The sequence below is a fragment of the Melozone crissalis genome, unplaced genomic scaffold, assembly GCF_028551555.1.
Source record: "Melozone crissalis strain CALT ecotype California unplaced genomic scaffold, PUWL_Pcris_2 ptg000014l_1, whole genome shotgun sequence".
Taxonomy (NCBI): Eukaryota; Metazoa; Chordata; class Aves; order Passeriformes; family Passerellidae; genus Melozone; species Melozone crissalis.
This window is the reverse complement of record NW_026535792.1, coordinates 17,476,385-17,491,593: the sequence shown is the minus strand read 5'-3', so window position 1 is coordinate 17,491,593 and position 15,209 is coordinate 17,476,385. Positions and strand designations below refer to the sequence as shown.

Below are 15,209 nucleotides of genomic sequence, written 5' to 3'. Positions count from 1 at the left end.
CAGTTTAAAGGGTGGGAGTAGTGGGGAACACATGGAGATGACAGGTTAAATTCACTTTGGACAGAACCTGACTGTTCTGGGCTTGTTTCCAAGGGAAGCTCACATGGCCTTCACCTGACTGCAGGGATGTTCTCTGAGTGCCCCAGTCCCAGCTGTCCCAGGCAGCCTTTCCTGGGAGCCCTCCCAAGCACCTTGTGCTCCTGGAGATCCTGACCTGGGCACCCACTCCTTGCCTGGGCATGGTACCTGTACCCAGGGCTGTGCACAGAGTGCTTCTGCATCCCTTCCATCCCTGTTGCTGTGCCCATCTCATGCTGCTCCCAGCTGATCTTCCTGGGCAGTCCTGGAGTGCCTGTCACGCTGCCTTCCCCGGAAAGGTCACTATTCCCAGTTATGGGCTGCTCTGCCCTGCCCACCCTGCTCTGGACTGCTTTTGGCCCCAGCTGGGGAGGGCACTCCCTGTGCCTGCCATCCTGGGCTCCAGGATCCCATTCCATGGGAGCAGCCCTGCTCCTGCTGCTCCTGAGACTTTCCAGAACATGGAATTTCCCTCAGATTCCTGTGCCTGTTACTTTCAGCTCCAGGTTCCCACCCCATGTGAGCAGCTCTGCTCCTGCTGGCCCTGACAGCTGTTCTAGAACATGGAATCTCCTGCAGATTCCTGTGCCTGTCACCCTCAGCTCCAGGATCCCAACCCATGGGAGCAGCCCTGCTCCTGAGACTTTCTAGAACATGGAATTTCCCTCAGGTTCCTGTGCCTGGATGAGAGCAGGAGGGATGTGCTGGCCCAGAGGCTCAGGGGGAGCTGGGAATCACAGCAGATCCATGCAGGATTGCTCTCTCCCACACTGCAGCCATTCCTCTTCCTCCTTTCCATCAGCAGCCCCAGCAGGGTGCTGTGGGCAGAGAGGGGCTGCCAGCACTCCCCAGGAATGTGTTCTGGTGGAGGGGAGGGTGATCAGGGTTTGCTGCTCTGCCCTCCCTGCAGGGTGTGTGGGGTCAGCACAGCACCCAGGGGAGGAGGCCACGTGTTCCCAGCAGCTTTCAGGGCTCAGCAGAGCTGGGATCTCTGGGAGAGGAGCTGCCAGGCCAGCTCAGGGGGAGCAGCACACACTCTGCAGCTGACTCACCAATGTTTCCACTGTTTAATAAAATGCACTGCAGGAAAGCTAATGCTGAAGCCCCTGGGATTGGGACTCAGCAATTAATACTGCAAACAGCCTGCCCTGCAGCTCCAGGAGCAGCCAGACACCCACTGCTTCCATGGCTGCTGAAATGGAACACGAGGCATGTGGAAAACACCCAGAGGAACCAGACTCGGGGATTTATCGAGGCCCTGAGATGATTTTGGCAACAGCAGACCCTTCAAAAATCCCCTGGATGAGGATCAAACCTTTAGGAAGCAGATGGGAGGTGATGAATCTTCTTTCCCTGCATCATGGAAATGAGGGTGGTTTTACAGAGTGCCAAGTGGTGGGAAACCCCAGAGCAGAGGAAGAGCAGCACCAACACACTCACAGACAGAGCCTCCAAAGCATCTGGACTTCACTTCCAGCTCCCCTTGGCTGCAGCAGCATCAGAAGATTCCCCTTTCCCCAAATTTCTGGCTCCTGTGTGCAATCAGGGCAGCCATGCACAAGGATATTTATTTATCTCCTCAGAGCTCCCACCAGGCTGGTACAGAATGTCCCAAAATCCCTGGCACAGAGGCCACCCTGGCCTCGCCCCTCCCAGCTGTGTCCATCACACAGAGCCGTGCTGGAACCTTCCACCAAAGCCTGAGAAGAGCCCAGAGCTCCAGTTTCTTGTTTCCTGACTCTGTGGCCTCTCTCAACACTCCCCTCTAGATTAGATGTAAATTGTTTCACTGATATTGCCATCCACATCCACTGCTGGTCCCACTGACATGCCTGGAAATCTTCTCAGGAGATTAAAGGACATTACCGGGAGAAAAAAAATCTAATTTTTCCCCAAAGATCTACTGCACTCTTTGTTAAATATTCCAATCCCAGGCTATTTTGGGGTTGGCATATTCCTGAACAGCTTCTGGAGTGAAAACCCCCTGAAGTATAGGTGGGGCATCTCTCCAGTTCTTCATCCCACATTTTCAGAGATAATGATTTTTTTTCCACTTCTTTTAAGTGGAACAAAAAAAAAAAAAAAAAAAAAAAAAAAAGGTGATTTAGCTGCAGGGAAGAAGCAGAAAAAAATCTCCCAAGGCAAGTTTAATTCCCAGCTTCAGAGGTTCAGAGGCTCTTAAGGCTGGGAAGACAAGGTTGCAGCATGAGAGCATGAGGAAAGCTCTGCTCTGGATAGGAGCTCCCTCCCCTGCTCTCCTGGAGCCTGCTGAGCCTTCCTGCCTCTGGAATGCATCCTCCCCTCTCTCCCCATCCCTGCTGCTGGGATTTGCCTCTTTTCTTCCTCTGTCCCATGTCCTGCCACTTTTGCAGACCCTTCCCTGTGACTACAGCTGGCAGCTTCAAGCCCAGCTTGCATCTCTGCTTGAGGGATGGATGGGGAGAGCCAGGAGCTGCTGCTGCCATCCCTCAGTTGGGATGAGGAAATTGTGCCCCAAATCTGCTGCTCTGAAGCCATCCTGCCATGGCCAAGGCACCCCCAGGAGGGGGATGAGGCCACCTGCACCTCTGAGCTCCCTGGCATGAGGAGCTGAGTGTCCCCCTGGCCCTGAGCAGCACAATGGGGCCCCAATCTCTGACTGCTCCTGCCACATAAATGAAGAAAAGGCAGCATGGGGAAGCCCAGGCAGCTCCTGCACAGCTGTTGGAGATAAGCAGAGGGTTCCAGGCTCCAGAACTGGCAGTCTGGCAGCAGCAGGAAGGGAACCATTATCGCAGAGAGGAGAAATGAATAAACAAACAGCAAACAGATGACTTTTCCATGGATGCTCACTCCTCCAGGCACAGGCAGCCTGTGCCCACAGCCCTGCACGTGGGAGGCACGGCAGGCTGGCACATCTTTGATACATTTTACATTTGTTCTGTTCTGCCCCAGTGCTTGATTATTTCCTTTATTCAAGAAGAAATTGGCTGGGGGAATCTGGAGGTTAAGAACTGCAAAAACAGGCAATTTTTTAAGCTTTGTCAGTTTTTGCTGCTTAATCAACTGGACATTGTCCCTTTGAATAAAAGCTCCTGAATTCTCAGCAAGACGGTTGAAAGGTACCATGAATTCGGCCTGCCTTTGCCATATGGTGTCAAACTCCCTCCCAGCAACAGCAGGGCACAGCTTGGGATGGCACTGGGCAGCCTGGCTCCTCATCCCCTGACCCTGGCTCACTCCGGGGTGGGTGGGTGGTCACACCGACCCTTCCGGGGGGTATGGGGCAAAGGGAGCAGCAATGAGAATCACGGATCAGCCCCAGCCCTGTCTCTGGGACCCCACATACTCAGGTTCCAGCGGGAAGCAGTTTCCATGGCTGCTCCTTGCTGCTCCGTGCCAGGAGAGGGAGCCTGGCTCCTGCCTTCTGCGGCTCCGCCGGGGCCGGTCCTGCTCCGAGCCACGGGACTGTCCCTGCAGGACCTGTCCCCAAACCCCGGCACTGTGTCCCTGCAGGACCTGTCCCCAAACCCTGGGATTGTGTCTTTGTAGGATCTGCCTCCCTGTCCCGGCACTGTGTCCCTGCAGGACCTCCTTCCCTGTCCCGAGACTGTCCCGGGAGGATCTGCCTCCCTGTCCCGGGACTGTCCCTGCAGGACCTGTCCCCAAACCCCGGCACTGTGTCCCTGCAGGACCTGTCCCCAAACCCCGGCACTGTGTCCCTGCAGGAGCTGCCTCCCTGTCCCGGCACTGTGTCCCTGCAGGACCTCCTTCCCTGTCCCGAGACTGTCCCGGGAGGATCTGCCTCCCTGTCCCGGGACTGTCCCTGCAGGACCTGCCCCCAAACCCCGGCACTGTGTCCCTGCAGGACCTGCCCCCAAACCCCGGCACTGTGTCCATGCAGGACCTGTCCCTAAACCCCGGCACTGTGTCCCTGCAGGACCTATCCCCAAACCCCGGCACTGTGTCCCTGCAGGACCTGTCCCCAAACCCCGGCACTGTGTCCCTGCAGGAGCTGCCTCCCTGCCCACAGCCCCGGGTAGCGGTGGGACGGCCCCGGGGGATGAAAGGAGGAACGGGAAGCTGGGGGATGGCAGTGGGTGCTGCAGGGGGGTCAGCCAGGGGCTGCGTTTAGAGCTGAGAGGTGGGATGGAGAGCATGGATGGCATGGGGGATTCTCCAGAGGGGAGAACCTGGCCACCATCTCTGAGCTGGTTATTTGTATTTAATTCTTTATATATATATATGTATCTGTGTATATATATTTGTGTGTGTATATATATATGTATCTGTGTATATATATGTATCTATATATATATGTACATCTATGTATGTATATGCATATATTTATAGATATGTATAGATATATGTATCCATATACACATATAGACATATATATAAAATATATAAATGACATATATAAAATATATATTTCTATTGTATATATATAATATCTAGTATATATATTATATACTAGATATTATATATGATATACTAGATATTATATATTAATTATATATACTATGTACTATATATTATATAGTATATTTTATTTTATATGTACTATACACTATACACTATATATCATATAATTTATTAATATTTTATTCTATATTATTTATTATATTATTATAATATTAGATATTTATTCTATTATGTATTATATTGTATAATATATAATATGTATTTTTAATATATATTATATTTTTGTATTTTATATATGTTTTATTATTTATATATATTTATATAGTTAAATATTTATCACGAGCTGAACAAGGGAATGAAATATACAACATCTAGCATTGGCCTCACTCTTTGGGAAGAGGAAGAGAGTGGAAATAAGGGGAAAAGATAAAACAGGGAAGAAAGGAGGAAACAGGAAAAGATGAAACAGGGAAGAAAGGAAGAAGCACAAGCAGGTCCAAGTGCTCCCTGTCTGGCACTCACCACCATGCGGTTGAGGGACACCCAGCAGTCATCGGGGAAGTCCTGCAGCATGGGCACCAGGAACTGCAGGCAGCCGTCCCAGTGGCACAGCAGCAGCATCATCCCGATCAGATTGACGATCCTCACCACGGCGCTGGCCAGGTCGTAGGTCATGTGGAAGATCTGTGGGCACACAGCGACAGGTGAGACAGCAGCTCCCCCAAACAGCCCCCAGCGTCATTACACACAGTGCCAGGCTCCAGAACCCTGCTGAAGGGACAGAAAAACTGCACCAGCTCAGCTCAGGCACAGTGTGCAAGCAGAACCAGCTGAAAAACAGCTTAAAAACCAAAATACAGAACCAGGCAGGCAGAACCAGCTGAAAAACCAAAATACAAACTCATCATCAGTCACCCCTCCTATAGGAATGTGCCCCCTGTCGACGGAGTGACAAAACTGTCCTCTGTCCCCTTAAAAAGGAAAGAAGCTCAGAAGTTTCTCTCCTTGATTATGTGTAAAAGGCATCTCATAGGTTTGGGGGACTTCACCTCAAACTTAAGCATAGCCAATGGGACAGGAGCCAAAAAGTCCTCCCTGAGCAATTTACTAGAAAAAGAAGAGAACAAACAAACTAATGGTTTTTGTGAGGTGTTTTACCAGGAGCAAGAACCTCTTGCACTTAGATCAGCTTTTCTCTGTGAAGAGTTTATTATTTTGCCTTTTATTAAACATTTTTGTTTCCAACACTGCAACAGAAGCCATCCTGGTGATTTTATGCCTCCAAAGGTAGCTGAGCTATCTTGGGTGAGAAATAAACTTCTAAGAGCTTATGAGACTTGGCTCCCTCTGTTACTCCCTCCTGCCCTGCAACTTTGCCTTCTAATTTACTATTAAAAGCTCCATAACTCCTTCTATAAAGCTAGCTGGTTGCAAATATTTCTGGACCATCAGTCACTCCTCAGGAATCAACTCTGTAATTCCATCTTTTAGCTGCAATGCCCTTCTTTGCTTTCTGTTCTTGCTGGATACGTGTTCCTCAGTGACCCATGGTGGCAGCAGCCTTTGTGCTGGGTGTCAGCTGCAGTCTCTGCATGAATCAAATGCAACAAGGAACGGCCTCCAACTCAGCAGAGGCTTCTGGAAAAGGATCTGATTCATCTCTTTTCTTGTACTGCTTGTGTTCTGCTGCTACACCCCTGCCCAGGTGGGTAAGGAAAAGAACCATGGCAGACAGGGCTGGTTTTCCTCCTCTGTCAGTTCTTCACATGGAAAATAAAGCTGCAAACACAACTTCCTTACAGGTCAGAAGTGAGACAGCCCCTGATCTAAAGGGGTTCAGGTGGCATCACCTTCCAAGGGACATGAGTGTCAGGGTGGTTTGTGACACAGGGGACAGGCTGTGTGATGTGTGCCCAAATCCATACACCTGGCTGCTCCAACCGGGACAATCCTGCTTCTGTCCTCACCATGGCACTGTGTGCCTGCCACCTTTGCCCACACCACAGATCAGCCTCTCATCCCACAGGAAGGCAGCTCAACAGCTAAAACAGCAGGAAACCTTTGTTATCAGCAAAGAAATCACATTTTTGCAGCTGGAATTGCTGCTGTTGGAGCTGGCTGGCCAGCTCTCCATGCCCACCTCAGGGTAACATACCACAGTGATGCCCACATGCCCAACCCTTGCCAGGAGGCAGCACAAGGATGCTGCAATCCAGAAGGATGAATGGTTTGGATAACTGCTGCTAACTCCATTATTTCCCTGCATCCAGGCTGGAGGCCACACTGCCAGTGTGAGAAAGGCCATTTGAGTGATCTTTCAGGGCTGAAAAGAAGAATATCTCCAAAATCCAGCATGAAAGGCTGTTCTAGGAAATCCAGCTCTCACTGCTGACTCAATAGGTCAGTATGAAAGCTGAGCACATAATTCATACAGAATAATTCCTCCTGGTTTCCTCTGTTTTCCTCCCCCTGCAGAAATGATCACTCTCATTTAGATAACCCAGAGCGAATCCATCCTGTTGGAATGAGAGCCCGGGGCTGTGCTTTTAATGAAGCTGGAGCAGCAGTTTGCAGAAGGATCTTTTGTGCCATCAGGGTTTTTCTGTGCTAATGACTTTTCCTCTCACACCTCTGGGTGTTTTTCAAAGAGCTCCAGCCCTGCTGTAACCCAGGGAGCTCCAGCCAGGGGCAGGGAGAAGCCCTGTCAGACTGAGGAAGGATGTGCCTTCCTTTGATAGATGAAAAGCAGACAGTGAAGAGCCCGAGGGCATGGATGGCTCAGGGACCAGGTGATGGATTTGGAGCTTCTGAGAGGAGGGTTGGGATCCATCCTAGTCAGGCTTCATTTGGTGCATGCAGAGAAAGGAGAGGCTGGATTCAGTCCTTGGGATCTGGACTGGAACACCAGAGTCCCTGGATGGGAACAGATCCTTGAGGGTGACACATCTGGGCTGTGGCACCTCAGAAGGAGCTCAGGGATTCCCAGAAGTAATTATGATTATGAACTGCAAATGTCTGAGCTGCAGGTGGGACAACTCCAGTTCCAAATGTCTCAGGAGTTCCCAGCTCCTGCCCACTCCTCGGAATACATTTGCATTGCCATGCAAGAGAAAAGCAGGAGCACTCCTGGTGCAGGAACAACTGTGAAGGGCTGGGAACAAACTCCTGCCACTGAGAAGCTCCCACTGCAATGAGGTGCTGGAGTCACAAGGAATTCTGATTCTGACCCAGCTGTTGCAGTGCCCTCCAGCACTTCCTTGGCTCACCAGGGAGAGGAGGGCCAGGAACATTCCAGAAGAGCTCAGAGGAACACGAGTGGTGACTGCAACTTCTCTGGTTTCCATCAGGAACACTCAGGACTTTGTGTCCTGCTGTAACACAACCCAGGCTGGGTCCCAGAGCATCACAGCTCCTTCCACCCCAGCACTGCCTGTGCCTCCTGACTTTCTGCTGCTTGCACTGGGAAAAAGGGATCCAGGAGAAGAGCCAAGCATGGATTCCCATTTAAAGGATATTCCTGGATAGAGAATATCCCTGGGTTTTGACAGACCAAAACAAGCTCTGGCTTCAGCATCCCTGCTACAAAATCAGTTCTGTCCTTCCAGCCAAAGTTCACCTTGCAATTCTTGTGGAAAGGACAGCTTGGGAAAGTGGGAGGACCAAAACTTCCCTCCAAAAGTAATTTCTGGTTATATAAGAGCTCAATCTCAGAAACTCCACTTGTACAGCACGAGCTACCGGGATCCTATCAGGAGCAATCTGAAATCCTGTCAGCCCCAAGCACCTGTGCAGCCCTCCTCCATCTGGGCTGCAGCAGCATCCTCCAAACTCAGCACCTGCGCTGGAAGGAATCAAGGACACCTTGGAGAAGTGGGGCCTGGCTCTGGCAGTGCCTCCAATCAAGGCTGTGTGGTTAATTAGGCCTGCTGCTCTGTGCTGGCACAAGGCTCAGGTGCTGTCCAAACCATGGCCACCACCATCCCTCTGCTCCAGCCTGGTCACCACCATCCCTCTGCTCCAGCTGGAGCCACCACCATCCCTCTGCTCCAGGATGGTCACCACCATCCCTCTGCTCCATCTGGGGCCACCACCATCCCTCTGCTCCCAGTTAGAGCCACCATCATCCCTCTGCTCCAGGCTGGCTGGGGCTCTGGGGCTGACACACACTGGGGCAGCGCTGGGCTGGGCAGCAGCTGCTCCAGACACGCCCTGCCAGGGCCAGCCCTTGGCACAGCCCCTGTCCCTGGCTCTGCTGGCACAGCTGGGCTGGGATCTGACTGCACATCTGGGCTGGGATCTCACTGCACATCCAGACTGGGATCTGCACATCCAGACTGAGGTGTGAGTGCACATCCAGACTGGGATCTCACTGCACACCTAGCCTGGGATCTCACAGCACATCCCTGCTGGGATCTGACTGCACATCCCTGCTGGCTTCTCATACTCTCAAAGTGCTGTGCCTGGAGCCAAGGGGCTTTCTCAGGCCTCTGGGGGCTCTGATGCAGAGGCACCCCCATGACCCTGGCTGAGGCAGGGTGAGCCAGCAGAGCTGAGTGCTGGCTCTGGCAGGACTCACTGCCATCCATGGGGCTCCTGAGCAGATTCTGCTCCACAGGAAAGCAATGAAATTGCTTGCTGCCCTTCACTGCTGCACTGCCAACATGGCAGGAATCCTGTAGCTCCACACCCTGCCTGGTCCCGAGCCAGTGCTGGTGTCTGTGCCCACACCATGGTTAATATACAACTGTGATAAATCCCCTGGGGATAATCAAGGAGCTGTGACACTGCTCCAGTTTAAAAGAAGCAAAGAATTTACTCTTCATTTATGGCTTAAAAAACCCACAGACCTGAGAAGGAAATACAAATCTCAGAAGAGAATCAAAACAGTCTCATATGATGTTGTGAGTGCTCCAGGGTCAGAGTTAAGGTTGTTCTGCTGTGAGGAAAAACGTGTTTACTCACATTTAAGAAGAGTATTTGTGGGCTGTAGGGAAGAAAGTTGACATGTCTTTCAGTCTGCTTTTCTCTCCTTGGCTTTTGAAGATAACAGAGGTAAAGATGCACTTTCCTCACAGAGGCATTAGCTGCCTTTTCAAACCTCAGTGTTAATCTCCCATAGACTGGGGATAGGTGGGTGCTGCAAAGAGCTTTGCTGAGCCTAAAATCCAGTTTAGCCAGATTACTGAGGGTGCCTGTGCTGAGGCCCTGCAGCAGCAGCTGCTGTGGCTCTGGATCACCAAAACCACTCACCCTGTTTAGTCCCAAAGCCAGCCTGGACAAGGAGCTCATTCCAGCCACTATGCAAACTGAAGGCAGCTCACTGATGAAGCTGTGATTTGGGGATCAGTGCCAGTTCTTGTGGCAAATGTCACCTTCTGCACAGCCAGGGTGAGCCCTGACTGACACAACTCATGCAAGAGGGGAAGGCTTTGGGGGCCCTGAGGAGCAGATCCAGCCTGGGAAGCTGCAGCGAGGGAGAGACAAAGAACACAGAACTGGCAGGGTGGGCTTGCCCAGGGGGGCAAAGAGCCTGGGCACACACAGGGTACTGAGGCATGGGAGCCCTGAGCATGGCCAGGGCACACAGAACCAGCCCTGAGTGTGGCCAGGGCACACAGAGCAGCCCTGGGCACAGCCAGGGCACACAGATCCAGCTCTGGGCACACCTGGGGCACACAGAACCAGCCCTGGGTACATCTGGGGCACTCAGAGCCAGCCCTGGGCACATCCAGGACACACAGAGCCAGGGCACATAGATCCAGCCCTGAGCACACCCAGGACACATAGGGCCAGCCCTGGGCACATCCAGGGAACACAGAGTCAGACCTGGGCACACCTGGGGCACATAGAGCCAGCCCTGGGCACACACAGCAATCAGGGCTGCCAGGGAAAGGGCAGCTCCCCCAGGAATTGCACCTGTGGAATGAACCCACCCTGCTGGCACACACAGCAACATCTCAGCTGCTCCCTTCCCTCTCCTGATGCTGCTGTGGGAAATGCCTCATCCCCTCCTCCTTGCTCCTTCCTCACCCTCCCCAACTTCCTACTCCTTCTCCCAGTGATGTCATTCTTAAGCCGCATCAAAATACAATCAAATTTGACTCCAGGAGGTTTTCTGTCCTGAGCAACTCCTCAGGTTTTGGTCTTTAGGAAGAATGGACACATTTTTACACATTTTTTTTCTTTGGAAGAGCAGACAAAATGCTGTTCTAGCCACTAAATTATACAAAGATAAAAACTTCAAATTTCCAAGGCGACTGTTGGTGCCAACAGGCTGAGCTGGGGAAGAAGAAGAATCCCCTAAAGGAACAAAGTTGGGTTTACTGACACCTCAGGAAGCAAGATCCCTTTGGAAGAAGCAGCAGTGGGTCAGACATGTTATAAATACACATTATAATACTGGCTTTTAGCAAATATTAATGGATTTTAGATGTGCGGTGTTAAAGTGACTTTGTTATAAAGATATGGATTTATTTCTGTTCATTAAGCTCAGTGCAATAACTGGTATCAGTGTGCTGTGTCACAGTGCCTGCTGGGATGGGATAACACCCACTGAACACAGGGTGAGCACAGCTGGACAGATGTGCCACACAGGGTGAGCACACCTGGACAGATGTGCCAGCCAGCAGCACTCACCCTCTTGAGTCAGTGTGGGCCAGGGATAAAAAGGGACTAAAACCACAATCCAGGAATGCACATGCTCTGAAAAAGCAGATCCAAAGCAGAGATGTGCTAAACAATTCTCAGAACATGTAAACCAGTTTGGGGAAAGTTTACTGTGCACAAGGGTCTGTGAATATGCAGAGGGCTGATGTAATTAAAGGTATTTAAGGGGTTAGGGTTAAATTTGCCCTAAACCAGGACAAACCCCAAAGACAACAGGGGGCTCTTGGCTGATGCCATAATAACCTTTGCTCTGTGCTCCTTGTCTCCTACTGTCCTTTATTAAACTTTTTCAATGTTCACAAGAGAATGAATGTGTTTCTCACAGACAGCTCTGGGCTGTGCCCATCACAGCGTGCCTGGGACAAGACGGGAACTGGGATGCAGCTGGTTTGGGCCAGGTTTGGCAGCAGCAGGCAGCAGATGGGCTGAGCAGGGCAGGGCTGTGGAGCACAGCTACATCTGCAGGCTGTGTGCACACTCCAGCACGGGCTGGGGCTGTGCTCACCCTCGTTCTGCTGTGCCAGCAGCCAGCCAGAGCCAGAAGATCAAGTTTTAGATGAAGGCAAGAGTTTGGGGTTGATTCTGCTTTTCTGCTTGCTTTGCAGCGGGTGACACGAGCAATGTCAGCAGCGCTGCTGATGCTGCCGTGACTCACCGGGCAGGGCCGCGCTGTGCCCGCAGCGGCCGCGGGAGGGGAGCGCTGCGGGGCCCAGGTGTGAGCAGAGATAGCCCAGCACATTTTACACTCCAAATCCACCAATCCTTTGTGCTGCCCTGGCAGTTTTTCCTCTGCAGGTTTTGGGGGCTGTGCTGACACTCAGCTGCTGTGTTCCCAATCTCCCTGAGCTCTGCTATCCCAGAGGGACCAGCAGGGCATGGAACAGGCAAAAACCTCTGAGGGCAAAGTGTTCACCCAAACCTCGGGTTGGCAGCTCTGATCTGCTGCTCCTGAGCTGTGGGATGGCCCAAGGACGTGCCTCAGTGTGTGCCAGTGCTCCTGCCCCAGCTCAGGGCTGGAAAGCTCTGTAAGAGACCACCAAGCCCCCACCTACTCCTCTTCCTCCTCCTCAGATTATTTAACTCTTCCCAGGTAGCTGCTCCTGGTCACTGGAAGTTCTTCCCCAGGCAGAAGTTCAGGGAACAAAGATAGAGAAAAGAAAGCAAAAGGAAACAGGGAAAAATAGCATTTTCTTGCTTTCTCCCTCTGAGATTTGTGTCTACTGGAAAATATTTACAGCAGAGAAAGGTGAAATAGCAGGACTAATTAGCACAGAGAAGGCTGGCGTAGCTGGCAGATGTTTATGGATATATATAAACCCCAAAGATCCTGCCACCACCGTGTGTTTTGCCTCTTGCACTCTCAGAGTTGAGGTTGTCATGACAGCAGCCCCCCTTCCTCTCCCCATGCCACCATTCTCAGCCTAGACTTTAATCTTCATCATTTTAAGAACTTTTGTCACCACGGCAACGTGACACAGACTTTTAAAAATATTTTCTAGCACAACTCAAACGACTGTGTTTCCTGCACAGTTCCCTTTCAACCTCCAGGAAAAAACATTTGGGGTTGGGTTGAGTGTGAGACTGCCCTGGGTGTGAGACAGCAGCAGCAGCAGCTCCAGGGAGGAAGGATGGTGACACTGTCACCTCCAGGAACAGCAACACAAGGATTGGGGCCAGGGCTTTTTCCAACAGCTCTGTGACTTTGGAGGAAGCTCTGCTTTGCTTTTCCATGGAGTTTATGTTCCCACACGCCCCCAGCTCAGGTTTTCCACAGGATCCTTTGGAAAAGGGAAGGAAAACAAGCCCCCAGAGCTGTAAATAGGTTGGGTGTCTGGTTCTCAAGGGGAATTAGATCTCTTACCTGCTGAGGCTGGCTCTAATCTCTCAGGGCTCTTATCTGCATCTTTGGGAATTGTAGTCCTTCTGAGAGGCTTGCAATGAATCACTGCTGGAAATAGGTCATGGGCTTTTTTGGACGTTTAAGAATGACCACAGTCACCAGACAAAAGGTCTGCCTTGCTCAGGAGCTATACATAGATGTGCCCAGGGAAAGGAATATCTGGGGTGCTGAGGGGAAAGGAGGCTGAAATCCCTGAGAAAGGGACAAGGCACACAAAACTGGGAAAACAGGAAACTGGGGCCTGCAGGCCTGGAAATGGCTCCAGAGGGGCACTGAGAGGTGCAGGTGGTGCCAGGGACTGCCCCTGGAACAGCAGCATGGGGGTGATGGATGCCTGAGCCAGGAGCTGCAGGTGAGGCTGCAGCCTCTGCCAGGAGGGCTCAGTTGTGGTCTGAGCAAACCTGCCTGGGCTAAGTGGGAAATCAGCCTGGGATGCACTGAGCTGCCAGGCCCAGTCTGCAGGCAGCTGGCACGAGCAGCACGGAGCAAACACTGCTGCCAGCACTGCTCAGCCTGTGCCAGGTCACTGCCAGCACTGCTCAGGCTGTGCCAGCCCACTGCCAGCACTGCTCAGCCTATGCCAGCCCACTGCCAGCACTGCTCAGCCTGTGCCAGGTCACTGCCAGCACTGCTCAGTCTGTGCCAGCCCACTGCCAGCACTGCTCAGCCTGTGCCAGGTCACTGCCAGCACTGCTCAGTCTGTGCCAGGTCACTGCCAGCACTGCTCAGCCTGTGCCAGGTCACTGCCAGCACTGCTCAGTCTGTGCCAGCCCACTGCCAGCACTGCACCCTGCTCAGCCTGTGCCAGCCCACTGCCAGCACTGCTCAGCCTGTGCCAGGTCACTGCCAGCACTGCTCAGTCTGTGCCAGGTCACTGCCAGCACTGCTCAGCCTGTGCCAGGTCACTGCCAGCACTGCACCCTGCTCAGCCTGTGCCAGCCCACTGCCAGCACTGCTCAGCCTGTGCCAGGTCACTGCCAGCACTGCTCAGCCTGTGCCAGCCCACTGCCAGCACTGCTCAGCCTGTGCCAGCCCACTGCCAGCACTGCTCAGCCTGTGCCAGGTCACTGCCAGCACTGCTGAGCCTGTGCCAGCCCACTGCCAGCACTGCTCAGCCTATGCCAGCCCACTGCCAGCACTGCTGAGCCTGTGCCAGCCCACTGCCAGCACTGCACCCTGCTCAGCCTGTGCCAGCCCACTGCCAGCACTGCTCAGCCTGTGCCAGGTCACTGCCAGCACTGCTGAGCCTGTGCCAGCCCACTGCCAGCACTGCTTAGGCTGTGCCAGCCCACTGCCAGCACTGCACCCTGCTCAGCCTGTGCCAGCCCACTGCCAGCACTGCACCCTGCTCAGCCTGTGCCAGCACCCAGGGTAGTGCCAGCCTTGCCCCCTGCTCAGCCTGTGCCAGCACCCAGGCCACTGCCAGCCTTGTCCCCTGCTCAGCCTGTGCCAGCCCACTGCCAGCCTTGTCCCCTGCTCAGGCTGTGGCAGCACCAGGGCAGTGCCAGCCTTGCCCTGGACCTGTTCCCATAGGACATTGGGAAGCTGTGCTAAGGGAGGGATCCCAACCCTTTTCCTTCCATGCCATGGCTCTTTGGAAGCTGTTTGACTTCCACAGTGACAGCTTTGGCACAGCCTGAAGGTCCCTGGTCAGGAGGTAGAAGTTAAACACAAGTGAATTAAATCATTAATTGTTTTAGAGCTGTTGTCCTGGAGCTCATCTGATGCTCTCTCTGCAGCATCTGAGAGCGGATTCAGGGAATGTCTGGTGTGCCACAGGTGCCTCCCTGTCCCCATGCCAGAGCCTGACCTGGGAGCCAGGGACAGCCAGGACTGTTTGTATCCATAAACACAGCACCAGGACATGGCAGAAACACAGTCACACCAAGAGAACAGACTCCTCAATGAGACAGAGAATTTCTTCTCAAAATTCTGACTGCTCATAGAACAGCTCTCATTCCCCATTTCAGAAAGAAATCACCAGCAACATATGTTTTCTTATTCCTTTCAGTCCCACCTGAATTTTTTGTTTAAAATTCAGAACAGATTTTTCAAAATCCAAGCTTGATCCCTAGGGATCCATATGATTAACAGCTGAGATTGAATATGGACTCACTAGGTCCTGTCCTGGAACTGCAAACTTGCTGAAGAACCACAGAAC

General features: G+C 52.4%; 1 protein-coding gene across 1 annotated transcript in view; it reads right to left on the bottom strand.

Moving 5' to 3' along the window:
- Positions 1-15,209, bottom strand: part of HCN4 (hyperpolarization activated cyclic nucleotide gated potassium channel 4) — a 101,782-nt gene that overhangs the window by 34,797 nt on the left and 51,776 nt on the right. Inside the window, exon 3 of the mRNA XM_054272383.1 lies at positions 5,005-5,166. Coding sequence (XP_054128358.1) covers positions 5,005-5,166 — 162 coding nt within the window. The remainder of the gene's footprint in view (positions 1-5,004; positions 5,167-15,209) is intronic.